This window comes from Nyctereutes procyonoides, unplaced genomic scaffold, assembly GCF_905146905.1.
Source record: "Nyctereutes procyonoides isolate TBG_1078 unplaced genomic scaffold, NYPRO_anot_genome, whole genome shotgun sequence".
NCBI lineage: Eukaryota > Metazoa > Chordata > Mammalia > Carnivora > Canidae > Nyctereutes > Nyctereutes procyonoides.
The window spans coordinates 5,217,696-5,236,815 of NW_026575026.1; the positions used below are offsets into that span (position 1 = coordinate 5,217,696).

The 19,120-nt window shown below is 37.4% G+C and overlaps 1 protein-coding gene across 1 annotated transcript in view; it reads right to left on the reverse strand.

Annotated features, from left to right (window-relative positions):
* The window catches only part of TMEM232 (transmembrane protein 232), a gene marked incomplete at its 5' end in the record, with an annotated part of 204,195 nt that overhangs the window by 165,996 nt on the left and 19,079 nt on the right, over positions 1 to 19,120 (reverse strand). Inside the window, 3 exons of the mRNA XM_055315253.1 lie at positions 5,644 to 5,777; positions 13,203 to 13,369; positions 16,782 to 16,881. Of these exons, the coding sequence (XP_055171228.1) occupies positions 5,644 to 5,777; positions 13,203 to 13,369; positions 16,782 to 16,881 (401 nt within the window). The remainder of the gene's footprint in view (positions 1 to 5,643; positions 5,778 to 13,202; positions 13,370 to 16,781; positions 16,882 to 19,120) is intronic.

Sequence of the window (19,120 nt, forward strand, 5' to 3'; positions counted from 1 at the left end):
CCCACGGAGCCAGGCCTGTGCACAGCCTCATGGGGCAGGCCCTGCTGGGCGCAGGGAGGATTGGGCCCAGCAACGTCCTGAGGTGGCCAGTGAGCCCGAAGGCGATGCCTTTCACATCCTGGCTGCCAAATCACAAAGACGCTCCTTAAAAATTAAATTAAAAATTCTGAATTGAGAATAAAATAGAAAAAAAAAAGAAGTCGACTAGCTTTGAACACCTAATCATAACTGTAAGTTAGGAAATGACACAGCAACATTTGGAGATTTAAAGTGGGGATTAGAAAAAATAAAACTGTGAGCGCGGGAGTGTGTTTCCAGACAGAAGGAACATTCGGCTTTTCGGGGGGAAGAACAGTGACAAATGCTACGCTGGGGCCACAGCTGTGTGTCAGCAAGGCCGCGCCCGATGTGGGGCTGTCCTGGTCCACGTGTCCATGCCTGGTCGAGTGCACCCAAACCAACCAAGAAACGAACAGTACTTCACAGTTTCTGAGTGGGAAATCCCGGTGGTAACAGGAGGACAGTGAGGGAGGAAGACAAGGTAAAGTTTAATAAGTCAAAAGAATTTCATAAATATGACCCAGAAGATATGACCCTTACAAATTAAATATAGATCCATGAACTCATCCTTTCTGGAGGGGACGGAACACGTTCCCTAGTGATCTGACCTTTATGTTTATCAGAAACTCCAGGTTATATTAACAGTCTCGGAAGGAAAGGTTGAGCTAAGTGAATGAATCTCGGTCCGCACTGCACCTGACCAAGGCCCCGCGGAACTTGCTTCCTGATGTTGACCATTTAGGGGGACTGACGAGCAGAATACCTCTCGCCTGCCGTGGCCCGGGTGCTGGCACTCAGAGACGAAGGCCTCGTGGGCCTGGTGGTCTGCAGGCGGGCTCCTCCCGCTGGCCCAGCGTCATTCTCAGAGCCGCAGGGCTGCACGTGGGACAAGCCAGGGAGGCTCAGGTGGGCCACCAATGGTCACCACAACCCCCCCCCCCCCCCCCCGCCCACAGTCATCACAGGTACTTCATCCACTTGGTTCCTGGGGGGTAATTAATCGCAGTGGTAGGACCTTTCAGGATGTTTTTGCTCCTCTTGTTTTTTTTTTGTTTTGTTTTGTTTTGTTTTGTTTTTTTCAGATCATGGCAACTTAGGAGCCCTGATGTCCTGTCAAAATAGTTCATACAAAATGCTTTTTGGCCGGAGAGTGGTGTAATCACGTCGAGGTTGTAACCCTGAGAGCAGAGGAGGACAGACCATTGAGGGGAGAACGTGGGCAAGGAGGCCAGTTCAAGAGCTCCAGGAGTCCCGCCCGGGACAGCGGAGGCCTACACCAGGGTGCGACAGGGCCGGTGGAGAGCTGAGGGACAGCCTGAAGGGCAGCAGCTCGGGGAGGAGGCCACGTGTCAGTAGGCAGAAGAAAAGACAAATCAGCTGTGACTCAGTAGGACATGGGGTGCTAGGAGAGCCCCCGAGGGTGCAAAGGGCCCTCAGAGCTCGTCCCCTCCACCTCCCTAAGGCTCTCCGAAATGGCAGCTGACTCTGCCTGTCTGCCAGCCGATCTGCTCACAGGGGATGAGAGACTTAACCAAAATGAGACACGCCGCAGGTGAGAGTACTGGAACCCAGGCCTTGTGACCTGAGGTCGAATGGGTTCCTGCGGCGGCACCTTGACGTATGGACCAAGGCCTGGCCGCACGTTCACCCCCGGGTAGCCAATGTGGGCAACTTGGCTAGCCAGGGGATCAGAGGTGTGCTTAAAAATGCAGTAAAGGGATGTGCAGAGTGAGGACCGGGCTGCCACCTGCACCTGCACGCCGGGCGGGGCCGGCCTGACTGAGCCTGTTGCTGTGCTCAGCGCCCACCGGGCCGGCCACGTGGCCATCGGCGACTGAGGCACAACCGAGGGCCCTGCTGCCACACAAAGCAGGCGACGCTTGGCCTGATTCGTTTCAATGCAAACCCAAATACTATACCTCCGGAAACCACTTGCACGTCTACATAATTTCAAATTGTCAAGCTTTTTTTTTTTGGAATACATTCATGGGGTGCATTAAATCAGCTATTTTGCTTTGGGAGATATAATTTTATATGTTATACGGCTCTCCTGAAATGCCATGCTGCATTTCTCAGCAGTCTTCATTGGCTAATAATTCAATTACAAACACAATTCATTATTTTCCTGTTAGATTAGAAAGCCTTTTGCACTGGCTCGAGCGATCTTCCCTGAGCAAATGGGGCAGTTTATAAAAGGCCAAACCACAGGGTGGAGCATTGAGAGGAGGTCGCCTCATAGAAAATTTAACCATATTAAATGGAAATCTGCCTTACAGCAAGCTGCTGATCTGCAGCTCGGGGCAGCTAACCTTCCCAGATAAAGGCTGGTGCAGGATAGCGGTGGGGGGGGGCTCATGTAGGCCCTTTTTTCCCCCCACTTCTTCACCCTGTTTTATAATCTATTGTCTTTAGTGCATTTCCTCTGCAGGGTTTCTGCACCATCCGCTGGTGAGCAGAGGTCGCTCTAACTGTGATGCCTCTTCTGGGTCCTTTCATGGATCCTTCGCTACGGTAAAATCTTCATAAAGGGAGTTATGAAAAGCAAGGCAGGGACCTATGTGATGAATTATTTACTGATGGAGAACATCAGAAATGGGCAGATGAAAACCACTCACTCGTCTGGGCACACACAACTTTTGCCACTATGAATCAAAGATCTTCTGATCCATCAGTTGAATGGTGTCCCCTCTGCATTTTAAATCTCTGAACATTGATTCATCATCATGGTAACTTTACTGATACGCACAGAAAACAAAATTGTTCAGGTTACTCCTCTTAATGGTCTTTGGCATTGAATTTCAAGTACTACACTAAATTTATCTTCCAAGTGTCACGACTCCAGGGCTATTAGGTCCAGCAAATCCTGGCAGTCTCAATTTATGATCAAGGCCTGCGCCCCAATATTTCTATCTCATTCTAAATACATTGTTCATTTTCTTAATTCTTTACACGTACCCAATCTTAGGAGTATGTAAGATCAATATTCAAGTTTCCCCAGAAATGGAAAGCATTTCTGGTTTGATTTTCACAATTACATCACAGTTTGTTTTGCTTTATCTGGAATAATGACTTCTTGATGGCTGTATAGGCTATTACATAAATAAATACTTTGTAAGAAGAAACTTAGTTCTTTAGAATTTGGTATAATATTAGCATTACAACAGAAAAATTGACTAGCAGAAGTTAGGCAAATTGCTAACTTGAACGTTAATCTTTTAATGCCAATGGATTATTTTTGTTTACTAGAGTCATCACTTTTTAAAAATAAAACGGCCATCATTTAAAAGAAAACAGTATAAGAAACAGAATCAAAATTATTTGGCAGTTTTTTTAAAAAACAATTGTCTTTTCCTTTTGATTTTAACAGTCACTGTGTTTCACAATTTTTTCAGCTTACCCCTCTGTTCATTCAGCATTGTCCAAATACTGCTATCCCCTCCCTCACTTAATTTCCACCATGTCTTCCCAGAACAGAAGAAGTCCGAATTTAGTGACAAGATGCCTCAAAATGGTCATCTCCTTACTCGTGCAGCCAGAATGATAGAGGGATGACATACTGAAGCAGGCTATACTGCGACCCTAAAAATCTCATTCCGCTCACTAGTAAGCATAATAAACATGGCCCCCGTTTCTCCATTTGCAAAGTCAGAATAGTTATGCATGATCTCCAGTGGCCCCGAATATGTAAAACACGAAGTATAAAAACCAACTACCTTAAAGATCGTTAAGTAGCAAAAGTCAAGCAACTAAGTTTGTAGTCCCATGGATTTATTAAGTGATTCATCAATCAAGCAGCACCCAGAGCAAGTAGAGAGGAGCTCCAAGGAGTTGGAAGCTTTTGATAGAGGGAGGGTCACTGGGGCAAGAAAGTTATTTGCAAAAGAAAAGCATTGTTCCAGGCAAGGCTGCATCTAGGGAGACAGAGAGGGCCCAAGTAGCAGGCTCATTGGTGCAGACTGAAAAATTCCTAGCTAACCTTTTTAAGACTAAATTTCAGGGGGAGGTTGAAACTGCAATTCGAGTCTGTATTATGCACCAGGTTGGGAACTTGGTCTAAGTGAAAACCAACTGGGGCCTGTGGTTAGTTGGTTTAACAAGACAAATCGTTAACAAATTGAATCAATGTTGATGGAGTCCAGTCAAACTGAAAGTTGGTTAAAGAAACAATTCCTTGACTTTTGGAATTAGCTATTCTTATCCACTTTTACTATCTTGGTAGTTCCTTAAACTTGTTTATTTGGTAATTATTAGAGTGCTTTGAAAATAAACTTGACGGTCGTGAAATACATATTTTTATGTTAAAATGTAATTTCTCTTATTTTTTAAATCAAGTTAGAGTCTTCCAAGAGCTAAAATAGTTCTAGACCCTTTTGAAAACTAAATTGTATATGTGAATCGCCTACAACTTATTTTCTAAGGTACGAGTGGTCTGAAAGAACGACCATGGCTTTCAGAATAACCTACTTTGTACCAGTGAGGATCCCTAATTTTTGTTATATTTATCAGCTCTATATTATTATTTATTAAAATCGTATTCTATTTGCATTGTAATTTTCTTATTTAAAGATATTATCCTTAGTTTTAAAACATAAAAGAATCACAATCTTTGTTAACTGCAATATTGAGTAGATGTCTCTCATCACAAGACAAGACAGATTTAAGTTCTTGATGAAACATCATCTGAACTAGTCTATTTCTAGGAAATTAAGCAAACTCTAAGCCACCTTCCAGAAATCTTTACTTGATCTAGAATTCCAAAAACTTCCAAACAAAAGTAGAAAAATAACTTTCCTTTATAAGGAACTCTCCAGACTCTTAGAATTTACATACATGAAGACCTTTGGTATAGAGTGGGCAGCCAGAGGCTTAAAAACAGGAACTAGTTTTAAGAAAACTACATGAGGATTGAATTTGCAACTTGGCTATAGCATGACACATCACTGTTATTGTTGTTGTTATTATTATTACCATTGGCATTGGAGGAGGAATTGAAAACTCTGAATGTCCCCAAATATTGAAAAGGGCTATCTCCTCTGATCACTTTCCTCAGAAATACTCCTTTAAAATTATTCTCTCCTCCATTGAACCCATGTCCTCTTTCATAGTAATTTAAGATTTCTTTTTCCTTCTCAAATTAATATGTGTACAGGAGGAAATGAACACTTACCAGTCAAGATTTATTTTTGTTATACTTTACAAGTAAGGCATAAAGAAACAGACTCTCAGTATACTTCCTCCAAGGATAACAAACTAGTACCTCACTGTTGTTGTTTAGCAACTTAAAAAAATAAATGATATTTTTAACGGGGGGGATGCACTTTTTATCAATAACAAATTTCATTTGCCAAAGATAAATTATGCAATACATGCATGCAAGCTAGCAAAAAAAATGAGATAGGAACAATTTATTGATGAAATGAACTAATACAAAATATATAAATTGCACTTGCATTTGGAACTGAGATTATAAATTATTTTCATAGTCAACTAAGGTGTGATTAACATTTAAATACAAAGGTTATTTAACATTTAAACACAAAGATTTCTCTATGAATTACTTTGGATTTATAGAATCCCTCTTACCAGCATTTCTTTTGAAGCTGCATTTTATGAAAGATGAGATGTTCCAGCACCTTATTCAACTGAGGACTATTCTTCTGAACACATGACCAGGCAGCCACACAGTGCCAGAGCAGGTGGTTAACTTCATATCCTCCCTGATTAACCTGCAATTGTTCCTGGAATTAAAATATAAAAATAAAAAATAAATAAATAAACAACAACATAAGAATATATCTGGGAAAGAGTTATTTGACTTGAATAAACATGAAAATAAATTTTAAATGTTCAAATGAAAATGCATTATTTTCTTAAACTACATGTTACAGCAAACAGAGCAATTTACTCAAGTATATATTTTGTAAGTATATATAGTGTGGAGGAGGAAAAGATAATTTTCCATCTACCCTTCCAGGTTCTTGGTTGAGACCTCTGCATCCCCTGTAATAAAAACATAGATTAACGGGAGAAAACCAAAGAGAAGATTAATAACATGTATACCTCCTATACACATGGGGGAGACCCAGGAATACTTTTAAAAGTGGCCCAGGCCACCATCATCTGTAACATGTCTAGCTAAAGACAAAAAGGGGATTTGGGCAGTTACGGATGGTTAACAGGAAAAGCCTACAGTAAACAAGGGTAAGGTTGATATGCAGATTTATCATCCCCTTCTCCACTGATTAAGAGTTTCTAGAGACTCAGAGTCATCCTTCTCTTCCTGGTCCAGAGGGGGAGACACCCGCACAAATGCAGACTTCTCTTAAAATGTAAATATCTCTTACAAAAAGGGTAACTTTTACTCAGTTTTCACAGCTTCTCCTGTGTCTGTGATTTCTTAAAAATAACCAGCCTAAAATATCCCTATGCCAAAGAGGCCTATTTCGGGGAAGCAAATTTTCCTTCATTTGTTAACTTGAACCTAAGGTCTTCATTGATTTTCACATGGGTCCCTTCTGTTCAATGACATCAGTTCCACAGTAAGATAAAATCCTCTATCCTCTACAGGACAATCATTAGAATAATTGTGCTTCTTAGACCCTATACGACTTAGTTCTTCCTGACACCCAAGGAGGAGGGTAGAGGGAAAAGTTTGAACAATGATCACACAGTAAATCGCGTTTTAAAATGTGTACTTCCACTTTAAGGGCTAAATATACATGCCTAGCTGGACAAGGTCAATGTGTGCTAAGTAACTGTTTTAAAAGTCTACAAACTCAGGGAAAAAATAGGCTGTTATCTGTTTTTTCTTGGCGTGCTTTCTGACAGTTTCTTAGATTTAATTGGTCTAGTAAAGTAACTGGTATAAAGAAACCTGATTTTATTGTTAGATACTGATAGCATAGCACTCTCATTGAATTTTTGCCAACAATACAGATTCAAACACACTCTTGTGATAGGTACTTAATATCAGATGATATTTCATTCTTTTATGCTCAAAAGAAACACTTAAAGAGACTCCAAAAGGCTTTATAATTCTCATTTATTACATAAACAACATCATATCTACAATTTAAAGATAATTTTCATGGTAAGTATTCTTAAGTTGAAAGGCCAGAAATTCATACATAAATCTTAAAGTTTCTAGTAAACTATTTAGTTAAGTCCCACAGATGTGTACTGATTATGTTGGGAACTCAGATGCTGGAGATAAAAGTCATGAGGAAGATAAAGTCTGTGCACAAGGCTACTGATTGTGGGGAACACTCACTCAGAAAGGCAAATGAAAACAAGCCGATGTTTAGAATGTTAAAATATTCCATAGAAAAGCTTTATATTTAAAATAGTGTACGGGGTGCCTGCATGACTCAGTAGATTGTCTGTCTTTGGCTGGGGTCATGATCCCAGGGTCCTGGGAATGAGCCCCATGGCAGGCTTTCTGTTCAGCGGGGAGCCTGCTTCTCCGTCTTCCTCTGCCTGCCAATCCACCTACTTGTGCGCAGGCTCTGTCAAATAAACAAAATCTAAAAAATAAAATAAAATAATGTAGGATGAGGGCATTGAGTGGCTCAGTCACTTAAGCTCCATCTCTTGATTTTGGCTCAAGTCATGATATCACCATCATGAGATCAAGCCCAGAGTCAGGCTCCATGCTCAGGGAGGAGTCTACTTGTCCCTCTCCCTCCCCTTATTTGTGCATTCTCTCTCTCTCAAATAAGTAAATAAAATCTTAAAAAAAAAAAAAGTTGAAAGGGCCCTTCTAACACAGATTGAAAAACACTGAGTGGAGCATTAAATGACTCCCGATAATCTTTTCTTTTTACCCCCTTCCCACCCTTCCTCCCTCCCTCCTTCCTTCCCTTTCTCTCTTCCCTTTTTACTTTTTTTCTTGGCTTTATGACCACTTTTTATAGGTCTTTCATCTCCCTGTCTTGCTGTCCACACAGAGGCCAAGACAGAGACAGGCCATTCCAGATTGGTAGGTGATAAGTCTAATAAGCCAGGGAACTTACTTAGGAAGCTTGTGTTAGGAGGTTGCAAGACAAGCAAATCTCTGGACCCACCTGTAGCTTAATATTTATAAGGAGGCCTTAATGGGGTTCCGTCACTTATACCACCTGGATGGTCTCAAGAACACATTGTTCTCTCAAGGCTGCATCCTTAAAAATGGCTCCAGCTGTGGGAAACGTGAGCAGAATGTGCATCCCAAGGAGGAGGCTCAGATTGTCCAGGTCCAGCTCATGGATCAACCAGTGGCCATATCCTCTCGCTTACATCCTCCAACAAGCTATCAGTTGCAGCTTGTACAACACCTACTTTGAGAAGTCCACCTACAGAAGTGCTGTTCATCTAGTGTTGGCTGAAATTTCAGATAACCACATCAGCTTGGATTTTATGCAAATTTGAGTGCACAAGCTCTGAATGTCAGACCGGGCTCTCTTCTATAGCAGAAATGAGTTCTGAAGGATGAGCTGTATTTTTGCTGTTCAGAGATAGCTTTTGATCCCCCCATCATAGTGGGGATGGTTGAGATTGCCAGGATAGGAGCTCTCAACACAAATGTGCTACTTAGATAATAGGACATGAATCATCAGATAATACTCTTAATTTTAAAGGACCTGTGTCTCAATCTAAGCCAATTCCTAGTAACCATGTACAATTGCAGTATAGCGCAAAATGTCCCAAATTTGGATAATGCCTTTGGCTTCCCAAGTACTTAAAGCATTAGAGGATGATATTGCTAACCACATTTGAATGTAAACTCTGTGTATTTCCTAGTTTTCAGAAAACTATTTGTCCTTTAGGACAGATGCAGCTATTTAGTAAAGGGTCTACTAGATTTCACTTGAGTTTTAATCTACTATCTCCAAAAAAACTATGTTGTTATTATCAGGTGACAACTGTACTCAGCAAATTCAGCTCTGCTAGTGAGCAACAGACAGAGTGGAAAACTCAATCCAGTGTTCTGGCTCTGAAAGCCACAGAGCTAATTAAAGTGCACCATTTGTCAAAGGCAATGGAAACCTCGTCTGGATCAGCTTAAAAGGATATTAGAAGAATAAATGGGTTCTAGCGGCAGGGAAAGGAAATTTCCTATTCTTAAAGAGAACCAACACCCAAATTGTGTGTATCCTAATATGTAAATCCCCCAGAATTATTTTTTTCAGCAATATTATGGCAGCACTTGGAAAACAAAATGCTTAGGCTTTTACTCTAATGCCGATTAATACATTAAAAACAAAACATTTTGCAGTGGCCAAAAAATGCTGTCATGGACCTTTTAGCATTATTGGAGAATGATGGGCTGTAGGAACTAACCCACAAATCCCCTACCATGGCATTGTCAATAGCAAAGAAAGGAGGGGGATGAATACAGATGTATTATTTATATTCCCATTTTCCTCTTGGATTCCTCCTGTCTTCTCCTAGTAGGTGAGAGAGATGGGTATTGAATGGTAAGTACTCACCTGGAGAGGCTGGCTCAGACCACGCTATCCTGAAGAAGTTGGGCTGAAAATGGAGAACAATGCTCAAATATGTAATCAAGCACTAAATTAGTTAGCTGAACCAGAAATTTTAGTAGCACTGAAGCTACACTACCTTTCAAATTCTTTATATTGTGTGGGAATGAGAGGAGAAAAAGGAAAGCAGTAAATCTAATAAGCTACAATCTGTTCTAATACCTTCACAGAATTGCAGGTATAAAGCTGAAATAGAACTTAGAAAACATTGAAATTATGCTCTTTGTTCTTTGCAGAAAAAGGCACAGAGACTAATGACTTGTTCCACTCTAGGCAGAAACATTCTTTTTTTTTAATTTTTAAAAATTCATTTATTTGAGAGAGTGCAAGAGTGAGGGGAGGTGCAGAGGGAAAAGGGACAAGCAGACTCCATGCTGAGTGCAGAGCCCAACTTGGAACCCAGTCTCAAGCCTCTAAGATCATGATCTGAGCTGAAACCAAGAGGCGGACACTTAAACAACTGAGCCACCCAGGTGCCCCTAAGCAGATACATACATTTTTTAGATAGCATCTTTCTTTTTTTAATTTTTTTATTTAAATTTAATTTAATTAGCATATGTTGTATTATTAGTTTCAGAGGTTCATCAGTTGCATACAACACCCTGTGTTCATTACTTCAAGTACCCTCCTTAATGCCCACTGCCCCTTTGCTCTATCCCCCCTCACCACCACCCCTTCAGGAGCCCTCAGTTTGTTTCCTATAGTTCAGAGTTTCATATGGTTTGTCTCCCTCTCTGTTTTCATCTTATTTTGTCTTCTCTTCCCATCTGTTCATCTGTTTTGTTTCTTAAATTCCATATATGAGTGAGATCATATGGTATTTTTCTTTCTCTGACTGACTTATTTCTCCTAGCATAATACTCTCTAGTTCCATCCATGTCATTACAAATGGCAAGATTTCATTCTTTTTGATGACTGAGTAATATTTCATTATCTATATATGCCACATCTTCTTTATCCATTCATCTGTTGATGGATATGTGGGCTCTTTCCATAGTTTGGCTATTGTGGACATTGCTGCTATAGGCATTGGGGTGCACGTACTCCTTCAATTAGTAGTGCAATTGCTGGGTCATAGGTAGTTCTCTTTTTAACTTCCTGAGGAACCGCCATACTGTTTTCCAGAGTGGCAGCACCAGTTCACATTCCCACCAATAGTGTAAGAGGGCTCCCCTTCTTCCACATCCTCTCCAACATCTGTTGTTTCTTGACTTGTTCATTTTAGCCATTCTGACTGGTGGGAGATGGTATCTCATTGTGGCTTTGATTTGCATTTCCCTGATGCTGAGTGACGTTGAGCATTTTTTCACGTGTCTGTTGACCATTTGTATGTCTTTGGAGAAATGTCTGTTCATGTCTTCTGCCCATTTCTTGACTGAGTTTTTGTTTTTCGGGTGTTGAGTTTGATAAGTTCTTTAGACTTTGGATACTAGCCCTTCATCTGATAAGTCATTTGCAAATATCTTCTCCCACTCTGTAGGTTGTCTTTTAGTTTTGTTGACTGTTTCCTTTGCTGTGCAAAAGTTTTTTATCTTGATAAAGTCCCAATAGTTCATTTTTGCTTTTGTTTCCTTTCCCTACAGACAAATGTCTAGCAACAAGTTATTGTGGCCGACGTCCAAGAGTTAGCTGCCTGTGTTTTCCTCCAGGATTTTGATGGATTCCTGTCTCACATTTAGGTCTTTCATCCATTTTGAGTTTATTTTTGTGTATGGTGTAAGAAAGTGGTTCAGCTTCATTGTTAATTTTCACAATACCACTTGTTGAAGATACTTTTTTTTTTCCAGTGGATATTGGTTCCTGATTTGTCGAACATTTAGATTCTTAAATATAAGCAGAATCAACATTGAAGGTTGCCTGTTTCATAACCAGAACACTCGTATTGTCAAGATTTCACAATATCTTATTTTTTTAAGCAAAAACACTCAAGTCACTACATTAAGCACAATTAACTACATAGTAAAACATAATTATTTAGTCAGCATAATCATGTCCTTAGATGAAAATCATATTTTAACTGCCTAAGTTAAAGTGAGTTCCTATATATAATGTTCAATAATCATTGTTTAAATTTTCATAGCACTTAATGATTTACAAGGTACATGCTTTTTTTGCAATCTTCACCACTATCTTATAGACTAGTTAGGGTGAATATGATGATCATGATGATGATGGTGGTGGTGGTGGTGATGATGTCTTTTTTAAAGATAAGCAAATGGGGATGTAGAGAGTTCAAGAGACCTCTAAATCATATAGTCAGTTGCTAAGCAGATCTTTCTTCCTCATGATCAATGTCCTTACCATTGTTCAACATCTTAGATTATAAATTTATTGTTAAAGTAGTCTTTAAACTTAAAAATAGGATCCTTTTGTGCATGAAGTGATTGGTGCTCGTTAGTAATTATAACTGAATGGTTCAAATTATTTAGCATATGTCACTTTATGTCAGTGATTCACCAAATAATGAGACAAAGAGAAAACACAAAAGCCTTTAATGATCACAAATAGATGTGGTTAAATGTGTTTCCTTAAGTACTTATATTTTAGTTGGTTTAGTTGGTTTCCCAAGAGAAGCATGGAAAACTGTGAGGCAACTCATAATACAACTATTTGAAAAAGGAATCTTAAATTTTTTTGTTTCAACTTCCCTTATGTTAGACATATGTTTTCCTTTTTTTCCTAAAGATTTGCTTATGTGTTTATATATTTTAGAGAGAGAACACGTGATCGGGGAGATTGGGAGAGGGAGATAGAGAATCTCAAGCAGACTTTAAGCTGTGTGTGGAGCCCAGCACAGGGCTTGATCCCACAACCCTGAAATTGTTACCTGAGCCAAAACCTAGAGTTGGATGCTTAACCAACTAAGCCACACAGGCACCCCATTATGTTTTCCTTTTTAAGAAATTATTAGAAAAACAAATTTTCTGTCCATAAACTATGAAATAATAAGTATATATAATGAAAAATAAAGTAAAAAAAATCAAGGTTTCAGTGTTTTATGGCTCATTGTAGCTCTGTTCCCATGATACATATTTTATTACATAGCAAGGAATTACATGACTGGACACTTTTCTCTAATGTTGATCACTAATGTCCAAGTTAGAAACTAAAAGAAAATTTTTCATATACTAATGATTATTTTATTTCCTCAATTCTGAATCATTTAAAAACATTTTAGTTGATTTTAATGGCATTTTAAATGTTATTATATATGAATTATGGAAGCTTCCAGTATTAAAATTGCTCTCATTAATTGCCTCTACTTTATGTACTTTCTTTTAATACAAATGTAATTATCTTAAAATCCTCATTTGTAAGTTAATCTAAATTGCGTTGCAATTTCCAATTAATTAAATAGCTGAGATGGAATCTATAAGGAAAAAGGTAGTATGGCGTTGCTCTATTTAAAGCAGTAGTGGTACATATTGATGCTCCACTCCTAATCCTATTAACTACTGTCCAGGAAATGTACATATGGTTTAGTGTTTTTGCTGTTCACTCCTCTCGCCCTCCCCCCGCCACCACCTAAACTCAACTTCAACGATGTTACATGTATTGGCAAGCACAATTATTTCATCATAGTAATATTACCTGATTCATTATGGACTAGGATATACTCACCATCTCAGAATCTACATTCTTATAGCGTTTCTTGTTTTCCACAGGGCTAAAAACTGACCCAGGAAGGAGCCCTCTTTTGCATATAATCTCCATGGTTTTCAAAATGAATTGCACATTTGAAAAGATGTTTGGATACTTGTAATATGACTCTCCAGAGGAAGAAAGTGCTATTGTAAGAAAAATAATTTATGATTAACATCTCATTAATATCTTGCATTGTGTTTCATTTGTCTTTTAGTTACTAAAATATAATTAAATTCAGTTCTTAGATGCTGAAACTGCTATCCGTGTCCCCATCTATTCAAGATTTATAATGTTATGTGTGACCCCTGGTGGCATAATAAAAAACTACAAGGTAGATAGTTAAGAGTTTATATAATTCAGAACAGCAATTGCATAATGATCGAATGCCCAATTAAGTATAGTTACTGTACAACAATGCTTGGAAACTTTCAGGCGAAAATAAATCAATTTATAACATACTCTGTTCATAAATGGATACTTTGAAACTGCAATCCTACAAACAAATCATCATTTTTAACCCTACATTCTCCAATTTTATTCCTTTTCAGGATGTTATTGCTGTTGTTTTTTTAAATATATTTTAAGTATAGCAACAATTATGTCATTCAACATAACACTGTATCATATCTAACAGAACTATCTGTATTCTGTTCTTTTTGTACACTTTTAGATAATTTCTGAGTTTCAATATTCTGACATTGGAAAAATTAGTAGTAACTACTCTTCTACTGGATGGCTATAGAGATAGGTAGCAATTGCTTCCTGCTATTGCAAGTAAAAATCACTCTGTTGCTAAAGACAGAAATGTAGCGTAAGTAAGGCTGTGTTTAACAGTATTTGATTGAAGGGGCAAAATCTGGGGATTTTATCCTTATATGAAACAAGCTTATTGGTTTTCTTGGGATAGATCTACAATAGCAAGCTAATGTGAGATCTTGAGGTTTTATTCAAATCATTTTTCAAAATTTATTTGCCACTATCATCTGATTATTTGATGACTCATGCTGAACACAGTAAAGAGTAAAAAAAAGAGGATTATAATGTATGAAGAAATCAAAACAAGTGATACGATAGACATAAATTCTTATTCTGCTAAGTCTCCAGGCCTGTCTGGGCTTCATACCCGTCAGAATTTGTAGTAGTGGTGAAATTTATTGGTCAGTCTCCAAAACACTTCCACTGTTACCGCCTATTCTCTCCTCCATGATTTTTCCACCAAATATTCCCTTTCTTATATCTTGAGTCCTTTTATCTCTTATCCTACAACATACTAATCTTTTCCTCTTTGACCTTTTTTTTAATATTTTATTTATTTATTCATGAAAGACACAGAAAGAGGCAGAGACACAGGCAGAGGGAGAAGCAAGCTCCCTGCAGGAAGCCCGATGTGGGACTCGATTCCGGGTCTCCAGGATCACGCCCTGGGCCGAAGGCAGGCGTTAAACCACTGAGAAACCCAGGGATCCTCTGATCTTTTTTTAATTCAATCAATTAAACTAAAAAGTTTATTTAAAACTAAAAAAAAAAAAGTTTTTGAAAAGATAAATTGATAAGCCTAGTCTAGCTAGACTCACCAACAGAAAAAAGAGGACTCAAATAAATTAAGAAATGAACAAAATACTAGGAATATACAACCTACCAAGACTGAATCAAGATGAAATAAAAAATATGAACAGAGTGATTATTAGTAAGGAGACTGAATCAGTAATGAAAAACCTCTCAACAAACAAAAGTCCAGAACCACAGAGCCTCACTGATGAATTCTACCAAATATTCGAAGAGAGTACCAATCCTTCTCAAACTCATACAAAATATAGGAGGAGGGAACTTTTAAACTTATTTTACAAGGCCAGCACTACCCTATCAAAATCATACAAGGATGCCATAAGAAAAGAAAATTATAGGCCAATATCCCTGATGAATTAGATTCAAAATCCTCAACAAAATACTAGCAAACCAAATTCAGCAACATATTAAAAGGATCATATACCATGACTAAGTGGGATTTATTCCAGAGACAAAAGGAGGGTTTAACATCCCCAAATCAGCCAATGTGATACACCACATTACCAAAATGAAAATTAAAAATTTCATACAATGATCATTTCATACAATGATCTTAATCAATGTAGAAAACGTATGTGACAAAATTCAACCTCCATTTATGGTGAAAAGAACTCACAATGAAGCAGGCATAGAGGGAGTGTAACTCAGCATAATAAAGGCCGTGTACTACTAGTCCACCGCTAACATCATGGTCAAAGGTGAGGAGTGGACAGCTTTTCCTCCAAAATGAGGAACAAGACGAGGATGCCCACTCTCACCTACCTTATTCAACAAAGTACTGCAAGTCCTAACCAGGATAATTAGGCAAGAAAAAAAAAATAAAAGTCATCTGAATTGGAAAGGGAGATGTGAAACTCTTTTTTTATTTTGTTTTTTCATTCAAACTATTGGCATATTTCTCCTTCTCTTTATAGCTTAGTTCTTTGTAATAGTTCACCATCTCTGTCGTATGCTTAAACCTTCCCTTTACCCTTTGTTTACCTCCAGTCTGAGTTTTGCTTCCCCATCTCCCCTGGGAATGCTCCCAAGATCAACAATGACTTTCTGCTTACAGAAACCCATCAACTTTTAGACCTTCTACTATTTCATATTTTTATAGCTCTTGATAATGCTGACCTTCTTGAACCTCCCCTCTTTTGATTTCTGTGTCACTATTCTCTCTTACTTGCCTTTCCTGATATATGGCACTCCAATAATCTATTAAATGTTTATGTTCTCTAAGCCTTTTCCTAGAACTAATTTCTCCCCTGAAACATCTTTCACTCTGAGGTTATTTCAGCCATATTAATGTGGATGACTGGCAAATCATCTGCATTAATATCTATGATATAAGTGAATCCCAGCCTTCGTTTATTTCCCTACTTCCAAATCTTTATTTCCAACTGAGTGATCTTCAAAATCCAATATGTCCAATGTTTCTCCAAAATTTTTTCAATTTAAAGTACCATTATCTTGATCCTATTTGTCACTATGTTAAAGATTCCTCCTGAATTCTTTGTTTCCCCTTATATATAGACTAGATCCAATTGATCACCAAATTCAGTGTCTTTTATCTTTTAAACATTTTTCAAAACTATTTTACTCTATCTCCTTCTCATTTTAAAAGTTCATAATCTTTAACATCTCCTGCCCAACTACAGTCATAGCTAACTGACACCCTGCTTCACATTCTCCTTACTCCAGTTCAGCATCTATACTGTCACTAGTGTTACCATACTAAAATATAAAATTAACTTTCTTGAAATCTAGAAAGGTAGATTCTATTACAGATGAGGAAACTGAGTCACAGACAAGGTCATGCACTTAGGTAAGTAGGAAAGTTAAAAGTAAAACCCATGTAGTCTGGCCCAGAAACTGTGTTCAACAATACTGTACCTCTTACTTTTCATGAAAAATAAAATACAGCTTATGTTCTTTATAGTGATAGTCTGAGCTTCTCGAACTATAACATAAAACATTTATAAGTGCAGAAAATAAAAGAGAGTCTACCGTATAAATATGGTTGAAGCCTAAGTAAATGCTGTTTAAAACTTTCTAGGTGACCATGCAGGAAATATATAAAAAGTCGTAAGAAGACCAAATAGCCAATCTGTCAAAAGAAAAAGAAAAAAGTATATTTGTGTTGCATCAATAAATGTTTAGAAACTATAAGGAAACTAAACCATTTTATTATTACATTTCCTTTTGATGAAACAATTTCAAACTCTCTTGAGTTCATGCGCTTTTGAAATAACTTTAAAACATTTATATCAAGGTTGAAATACTGGTTCAGCCAAGAGACTTTTATAAATCATCTCTACATTATATATAATGACCAATACTGAATGCTATTCTGTTCTGTGTCCTATAGAACAGTATTTTTCAAATTGCAAGTCATGCCCCTTAAGTGAGTCATGAAATCAATTGAGAGTGGATTTTTAAACAAAATGAAAGAGAAAAGAAAATTTCATAGTGCATTGCACAGTTCCTTGTTTCAGTATACAAATCAGTGTGTATTATGCATGTTTTGGTTTGCAATGCAAATGTCTCAGTCAAAACATTTTTAAAAACATTGATTTAGATGGTTTTGAGAAACATTCTTCCTGAGTATACTAGGCTACACTAAGATCCCAATTCCTTTATGAACACTACTAAATAAATAAATAAACACCCGTATCTTACCTCCGTGAATTTCCATGTATAGCAAGTTTATTTTACATAGAATACAGAAAGTGGAATATCTGCAAATTTATGATACGCAAGTTTTCACAGAAAATGGGACAAAACCCCACAAACCATAGAAATAAATGGAACAGAAATTCTTAGGTTACTAAATCATAAGATTGTGGAAACAAAACAAAACAATATCACTATCAAGATACATGTAGTCCAAATCCTCTTAACAAAAATGCAGGCTATTGTCAGATGCATATATAAAAAATAATAATAAAATATAAAAGATCATTCTACCAAGTCTCTGATTCAACCAAGATAATTTAACAAATAAGTGGCATGATTGGACTTTGAACCCAAGACTGTGTTGCACCAAAAGGCATGAACTCTCTATTACAGCAGTGTTTCCCAAGTACTTTTATCATAAAATTCTGTTGGCGAAATAAATTCTAAGAATGCACCATCAATATTTATAAATATATCCATAAATTATAAATATGCACCATTTACAGATTTAAATAAAATTAAAAAAAACATTTATAAAGTATATCCAAGGGAACTCTTCATACAGACCACTTTGATATAGTATTGTGCTTCTCTAAGAGACTGAAGTTAGAAAGAGGAAATTGTCAGATCACTTAAAAGAATACTGCAATATTCTAAGTGAGAGTATTAAAATAAGAAATACTCATTGTTATAGACAATGAATGAAAAATTAACCAAAGGGGAATAATTTGCAAGGAATTAGATACTGAAAGGAAAATTCATGTTCAAAAATTTGTAATATCATACAAAATAGAAAAATATATGAAAAACAGATGTTTGAATGATCACTGTATTTACCCCAGTTTGGTTGTTTGACCTGACCCAGAGGCTATCCTTAGTTATAACCATGCTTGGAAAGCAGTTTTCATCTATAATATTCTGAAAAGCTAAATTTTTATTTAAAAATCTGCCTTTCTGTATCTCTAAAATATTCTGGGACCTTCTGTGCATCTTTCTTCATGTCTCATTTTTGCACATATTCTTTCTGCAGCTTGACAGCTTGAGCTGTGCCTCCTAGACAGAATCTCTGCTTTTAGATGTCTCTTCACTCTACCTTTCCTTCCCTTATTCTTACTCTCCCTTCTTTCCTTCTCTTTCTATGGCTTATTCTCTTCATTTCTCTGTTTCTATTATCTAATTGTGAAATAAAAATGCTGAATAATATTTATTATGTGTTATATTTAATAGTTGGTTATGTGCTCCATGTTTTTTTATAGAAGCTTGAAGAACACTTTATATTTCTATCTAAAATATATTGAACTATTGTTGCTTATATATTATTCCCTACACTTCAGTAAGTAGACTTTAATACTTAAGATGATTCTACACTAAGGTAAATAATGAGGAAAGAATGCACACAAAATGTGAAAGTAAATAGTAGTAGGGAATTCAGTATATCTGGCTCTTCCTAATGCTGAGCTTTATCAACAAAATGGCACCCATGAAGGTGGGTGATGCTTCCCTGGCAATACCTTTCAGTGTAGCATACTGAAGAAAAGACCAAAACCAAAGCTTCCAACTGACTATCAGATACATAATGAAAATTCTACAAAGTCAAGGAGGATAACTGAAATGGCTTCTTGCCTGAAATCAAAGGTACTTATAGAGCATGCTTACTTCCCCTAGCTAAT